Source organism: Salvia splendens, chromosome 16 (assembly GCF_004379255.2).
Source record: "Salvia splendens isolate huo1 chromosome 16, SspV2, whole genome shotgun sequence".
Lineage (NCBI taxonomy): Eukaryota > Viridiplantae > Streptophyta > Magnoliopsida > Lamiales > Lamiaceae > Salvia > Salvia splendens.
This window is the reverse complement of record NC_056047.1, coordinates 16,263,249-16,270,169: the sequence shown is the minus strand read 5'-3', so window position 1 is coordinate 16,270,169 and position 6,921 is coordinate 16,263,249. Positions and strand designations below refer to the sequence as shown.

Sequence of the window (6,921 nt, the reverse complement as noted above, 5' to 3'; positions counted from 1 at the left end):
CGGAGGAACCTCCGGAGGCGGTGGAGGACGCAGAGGAGGACGGCGGCCGTCATCCATACACACAAGCGGAGACGATGGCACTGTTCGACGCTTGGATCAGCACGTCGTACGAATTGTTAAAGGATGAGGGATGCAGATGTAGTCTCTTAGTTAAGAGATGGGGTAAAAAGTGCCGTGGGGCCATGAATAGTTAAGGAGTGGTATGTACAAGTAGATAGAAAACCAATATATCTAATTATCATGCTAAATCCACAAACCCTCAAAACCCTAGTTATAGTTAAAACTTTATAGCCATACCGTATCTCATCTAGTAACCCAAAGTTAGAAAACCAAACCAAATAAAATCGAACAAAAGAACTAGTAATTTGAAATAGTGCATTCAATTAATATTTGGACTTGGAAATTGCCATCTATGGACCGTGAATGCCACGCATATTTCTAGCTCAAAAATATGTATACAAACGAAACTCACAGCTGCCAACTAAAATCTCATTAACTCCCGAAATTTAACAAACCAATAACTTATTATTCGTCACTCATTTTTCTCTCTTCCATTTATATACACATTCTCAGCTGCAGCTTTTCAAGAAGAATAACTTTCTTTCTCACTCTTGCTGGATAAATGGCGACGAGCTGACGTCCGTCGTGCTATAGAACGAGTCCTCCGCACCGTTATAGTATGTCTCCCCCTTGTCGTCGTCCCACCTCACCACCTCTCGTATGTACTTGAATGCCTCATCGACCGTTGACCTCTCCCTCGCTCTCGTCTGCCACACAAAGAGTTTCCGGCCGGTGAGGGAGGCGTAGAGGTCCTTGAACTTCATGGCGACGTAGAAGTATGCCTGCTGCGCGAGGGACTGGTTGTTGTGGTAGGGACGGACGGGGCTGAAGTCGGTGAACCACTCGCACGTGCCGAGAGGGACACGGCTGATCTTCTCCTCGAAGAGGTCGTACTTGTTCAGGACGAGGACGAATGGGGTGTTGGTGAAGCACGAGTGCTTGATCATCGTCTCGAAGAGCTCCCGGCTCTGAATCATCTTGTTATGGAGAAGGGAACCGCTGCCTTGGCCCTCCGGGCAGACCCACACCTGATCGTAGTCGCACAACGCGATGCAGAAGACGACTGCACGGACGTCCTCGAACATCTCGACCCACTTGCGCCCTTCGTTCATCCCCTTCGCGTTCACTCTTATCAGTTGATACCTGATGTACAAAATCTTTATAAGAATAGATACTTTTATAATAGCAATAGATTTATCATACTAGTAAACTTCCAAGTCCGTGAAACCATTAGAAAGAATTTCATATCCCAACATTCTTTTCTTTCTCATCAGCTATTTTATTAACTCTTTGTAACAGAAATAAGAACCTGGTGAGAGGAGGAGGCGCAGCGTCGAGATTTTCGGTGTAGGTTTCCGACATTGGGCTACGGTCATCCATGGAGAACTCCATAAAGGCCAAGCCGTTACCATGAGTCACCCCTTCCGCATACAATATATCACGATCCGAAGGTTCATATTCATTACTTGATATTTCAACCGCCTGAGCCAAGAATTTAGCAAAGAGCTTCTGATAGTAAAATAGAGTTTCCAAGAGGACGGGAAAGTAGTTTTAAAAATTTATAGAGTGATAAGATACCCTGCTCAAGAAGTACTCCGCCACGTCTGGTAGAAAGTGAAGTTCACTCTTTCTCCGGTATGTCTCCTGTATGGCAGGATCTCTCCACACTTCTTCGACAAGCGGAGCATATTCACGGGTCGCAGCAGGAAAGAAAGCATCCAAATCTCCGGTGGCTATGATGTCTAAGAGCCAGTCGGAGAAATGCTTCAACTTGGGATTGAGTGAATAAATACATTGGCTGTTTCCATTCGAGTCCAAGGCGTGCCCTGCAATAGGATCAAAATTCAGCACAATGTGAAGCTAATTCAAGTGCAAGCTATCCAAACTAAAAGCAGCAATAAAAGTGGGGGAAGTGTAAAAGCCATTTGAAAAAAAAACTAAAATATGCTTATACTTATCTTATGGTGGATAGTGGATACAGTTTAACAAGATGTTCTGGAAAGATATAAAGTTCCGAAAATTTATTGATGTACTAGCAGAACTTCGGGTTTAGTACCTGATTCAGAGACCTGTCCGACATAATCTTGCCCTTTGCTCTCCGATAAGGCTTCCTCCTCAAAGCGCTCACGACCATCGAGGAGAATGCTGAGATACTTGTACATGTTGCTTTGTATCATAAGCTTGATCTCCTGGATTTCCTCAAAGGTAAACTTACTACCATACAAAAATTTTGCCTGTTCAAAAAAAATAACAAGATTAATATCATAAACATCCACGAAATTAGTTTATTTTTGCTTCATACATTACGACAGGTTGATATAGATTACCTGCTTAAAAATTGTGCTGGTGCCGGTGCCAGGGAGTCCAAGTAGAAGAAGCTTCTGGGTCTTTTTCTGCTCGAGGAAATTGGGTATGGTTGTATAGTTGCTAGCCTCGTCCCTATGAACATGAGTCTGACCTTGAGGTACAGGCAAAGAGAATAAGGAGCACACGAATCTTGTCGAAGCCTGTCACAAAAAAACACTGTTGGTGAACAAATTTTGGGGGCCCACTAATCTATACATTGCATATTATTCTTGGAACGTACCTTCTCCCAGATGTTTCCCCTGATATTATTTTGACCTTCCTCCTCATAACGACCATCATCATACACCCAAAAATGGGTATCACGTGGGCATTGTACGTTAGCAAGCTGAGTTAAAAGCGAATAACATTGAAACCCAATCAGGCACATCTTCATCTCATCAGGCAAACCTCAAAATTGGAACCTAACCACTAAATGCTTATATTGACACATTGGTAAATATGACTTCTTCATTCATTCCTAATTCCTAAATAGCCTATGTTCTTACTAAGTGAAGAAAAGAAGGTTGGAGCAAACACAATTTTTCCAAGACCAATGATAGAAAGTTTTCATATACTACAATGTAAGTATCAGCTGATTCAAGAGTTGGAAACATAATCTCTAACATCACCTGTTTATCTGTTCCAGTAAAAGTGAAGTTGTATCTTTGTGGATATCATAGAGCATTAAACCTGTTTGGGTTTCTATATCCCCGCGAATCCAGTTATTGTGAAAATAAGTAGATAATATGGGTCATTTTCCTATTGTTAAAGCATTTAAGAAGAAACATCCCCCATTCAGGACAGCAAACAATCCAAATTAGGTCATGACACCCTACGCAGAATGATTGAATAACAAGGGTGTTTCATCAATGCATATCTAGGGTCAGCAACAATTTCTTTTACGAAGGAAATAAATCCATCAAATTGCAGAAAAAGAACAGTTCCAACTGGTTAACGTAGAGGGAGCAACAAAATTGTAAAAGCAACATTATTGAGAGATGAATCTCACAGCCATTAGACAAGGTACTGACCTTGAGTACTCTCAGCTCCAGTTTCGTGATTTCTCGACCATTCATGAATACCTCTGTATTCCCATTGCTGGCATGAGGACTGAGTTTTCCGGTGAAATTCAAATTCGAACTAATAACCCTATCAGGTTTCTCTCCCTCCTGTCGATTTGACAAGTGAGCGAACATATTGACATTCTAAGGAAGCATAGAGAACAAGCAACGAATAAAGACTTTACCTTTCCCCACAGACCCGATTCTTTGTCATACCAATACCTCCCTGGCTTCAACTTCTTGGGAGGTAGAAGGCATCCAAAAAGATCCGCCATTTCTTCCGGTTTCAAAGGATATCCGTTCACAATAAGCTGCTCTGGACGAAGCTGATTAGCAGCACATTCTTTTTCCGCCTTCATTATATGTTTGACCTCCAAAGGACTAAGTAATCGTGACAACAACCTCGACTGCTTACCCAATTTGGACCGATTCGATTCGTCAATTGGCTCCCCAATGCAGGTGACACATTTACGCCCTTCTGGCATTGACCCCATTGCTCTAAGCACACAGTTACTGCAATACTTCGCATCACAAACGACGCAGGACTCCTTCGTTTCCCACTTCCCTCTCCCACACCGATAGCACACTCTAGTTTTCTTCCTCGTTTTCTTCCTCTTCTTCTCATTCGCTACACCAACAAATTCGGGATACACCTGCTTCTCAGCATCCACCACTCTCCTCTCAGATCTTTCAACAGTGTTAAATGTTACCACTGTGGCTCTCCTCCCTTCACCGACATGCTCTTTTCCTGCATGAATATCCCGACTATTCACCGAGCCAGGCGAAGCCGAGGCAGAATGTGAAGCGAAGTCGATATTCTGAAGCACAGAAACCCCAGACTCCGAGCTTCCCGACACCCTAGGGCTTTGATTAGTCTGACTAGTAACTCTAGCTATACGAGACATGGGCAATGGTATAGGTTCTACTACAGCTGCTCTATCATGAGCCAGCGATCTTCGAGATTCTGAAACGGGCTCAGCAGTTGGGATTGCATTGTCATCCATGTCAACAGGCTCCACTCGGGGAAGCTCATACGAGACTGGAGGGCCGTTGTACTCAATAGCAATCGAGTAATCCAGTCTGTCCTCATCCGGGATGGGTGCTCCCGGCGGAAGCATTTTCCTCACCATCTCCCTCCAATCCTCAGCCCCATTTTCCCCCATCTCTCCTCACACCAGTCTTTTTAGCCTATCTACAACCAAGCACCCAAATTTCACAGATTCCAAAACAAGATTATTGCCTTGAACTTTCAGCCAAACTAAACAAGATCTAAAACAACCTTAACAAAACCAATTAAAGAATGAGTCAAACATTTAATTCAAGAATGCACGATCCCAAGAGTCTTACCAGAGCAATGACATTACTTTACAAATCACTATAGCCGGATTTCTGGAGTACTCTCCAAATCTGAAAAAAAAATTGAATCAATACAAAAAAACATCAACCGCTAGAAAATGCTATTTCAGCACAATGAAATAACAATCCAACCAAAAAACCACCCTCATAGAAGAAAGTGAAAAGCATCGAGGGATTCAAGTCAAAGTTGCAAACCTAATTTTTTAATAGTATAAATACTTGCAGTAAAATACTACTAAATTCTGACCCCATTACAAGAAAATCTTTCGAATCAACTCCATTGCAGGACCCCATTTGTAACATACACAAATCACAGTATCCCAAGTACAAATTAAAGAGGGGAGTCCAGAGATTTAAAGCAAAAGGGATGAAAAAAATTGACTTTTCATAAAGGTAAGAGCTTTATGCTTATAAAGAGAGTGAAAAAAATCAATTTTCAAGTTCATATGTACCTGAAAGAAAGGACAAACTGATGAAGGTGTATGAAATCAACAGTCCCTAATTTTTAAAAGGTGCTTTCTTAAAGTTTAAACTTTAAGGCTTCAACTGTAGAAATCAAAACGGCTGGAACAACAAAGAATCTAGCTTTTGGGGAAATACATACATAAAAATTGTGTTTTTGCACATGTATGTACAGGATGGGTGTATGTATAGCTGGAGGAGGTAAGACGTCGATTAATCAGAGAGAGAGAGAGAGATTAGGTGGGTCCGATTGATTGCACGGTTTGGAGTCGGCAGTGTATCAAAATGATTAGAAAGATTGAAAAATGCAAATGTTTGTGTAAGGGCACGTGACGTCACGCGCTAGGTGCGAGTGGGATTCTCGGCCGTTCCACTTAATTTTAATTTACTTACGGTATGATTTTATTTATGGATATTCGCCCCTAATATCCCATAACTTTAAAAAAATTAATTTTTTTTTATAAATTTTTAATTTGATTAATAATATCATGAATTTTTATCAAAATTTGTTATTTTTTACCTGCAAAAAAATCCGACAAATAATATCATGATACAAATTTTTTTCGTAATTTCTTGACAACTACTTCGATTGTTTCAAGTTCTTCGATTTTTTAGAATAGTTTTTCTTGAGACACACCCTCCAAAATTATTTTTAAACCCATTAATATAGCATTAATTTTTTGGCTAGTGTGCAATAACAAACCTGGATAAAAATTCATGATTTTATTTGCCAAATTAAAAATTCGTGGGAAAAATTCAACTTTTTGAAAGTTCCATGATATTAGGGTCAATATCTCTTTTATTTATAACTTAGTTATTTCTAATTTCATTTTTATATCCAATTAGGGTTAGAAAAAAAATTAAATGCAAAAATAAAATTAATATTAAGATAAAATTACGTATATCCGTATATAGTTTGAATTGGACTTATTTTAGAAAATCTGAAATCAAATTTTAAAAGAAAGTTATTTCAATATTTCAGTTTAGTTTGATCAACGTGATTTTGAATATTTTGCTCGCTCAATGATAATGGGTGGGTACAAGGTAAGGATCATCTAATTTTACTTTTAGTCGATTATTTACTTTATATAAATAGATTCCATATGTCTAATTTTTAGTGTATTAGGAGATGCATGAGGAAAAGGTTTAGGTAATTCTTATTGGTGTGTACCAAGTAGGAGTAATGAATAATTGTATATAATAGTGTCCTCATGAAATAGCAACTTGTTAATAGAACCAATTTTAATGTTAATTGGTATAGAGAGAAATATGAGGGAAAAAAAAGAGAGATGAGAAAATATAGTGGAAGGAGTGTTAGTGGATTGTGGGGTCCACGTTATAAATGATGTGTAATATTATTATTTGTTAAAAACTATCTAAATTTTGAGAAACTATCTAAAAACTATCTAAATTAGACTTAATCTAATTTTGAGAAACAACCCAGAATAGGTAATACTGGTCTATTTTTTAGGACGGATGGAGTAGCATTTTTGCTACTCACTTTCGAACGAAAATAACCCTAAATCACTCCCAAGATCATGAAGTGCATTTTTGGACTTTCCACCCAAGTACTACTCCCTCCGTCCCAAAATATTAGACTCATATATCACTTTGGGATGTCCCAACATACTTGAAT

At 39.4% G+C, this 6,921-nt stretch overlaps 1 protein-coding gene across 6 annotated transcripts; it reads right to left on the bottom strand.

The window, feature by feature from the left end:
- Nucleotides 1-361: 361 nt before the first annotated feature.
- On the bottom strand, nucleotides 362-5,541 carry LOC121771648 (extra-large guanine nucleotide-binding protein 3-like). 6 transcript variants are annotated; one of them, XM_042168475.1, is made up of 10 exons: nucleotides 5,276-5,541; nucleotides 4,815-4,874; nucleotides 3,653-4,655; nucleotides 3,438-3,575; nucleotides 2,648-2,752; nucleotides 2,388-2,567; nucleotides 2,117-2,294; nucleotides 1,639-1,886; nucleotides 1,370-1,542; nucleotides 362-1,203 (listed from the first exon to the last, which is right to left on the bottom strand). In XM_042168475.1, exons 3-10 carry the CDS (start codon nucleotides 4,628-4,630, stop codon nucleotides 606-608), a joined length of 2,598 nt encoding a protein of 865 aa, XP_042024409.1. In that variant the 5' UTR covers nucleotides 4,631-4,655; nucleotides 4,815-4,874; nucleotides 5,276-5,541; the 3' UTR covers nucleotides 362-605. The 6 variants fall into 6 exon arrangements, with proteins under 6 accessions (XP_042024409.1, XP_042024406.1, XP_042024408.1 ...); XM_042168472.1 differs by having other exon boundaries at nucleotides 3,653-4,659; nucleotides 5,276-5,540; XM_042168474.1 differs by lacking the exon at nucleotides 5,276-5,541 and adding an exon at nucleotides 5,071-5,212 and having other exon boundaries at nucleotides 3,653-4,659.
- Nucleotides 5,542-6,921: the final 1,380 nt, after the last annotated feature.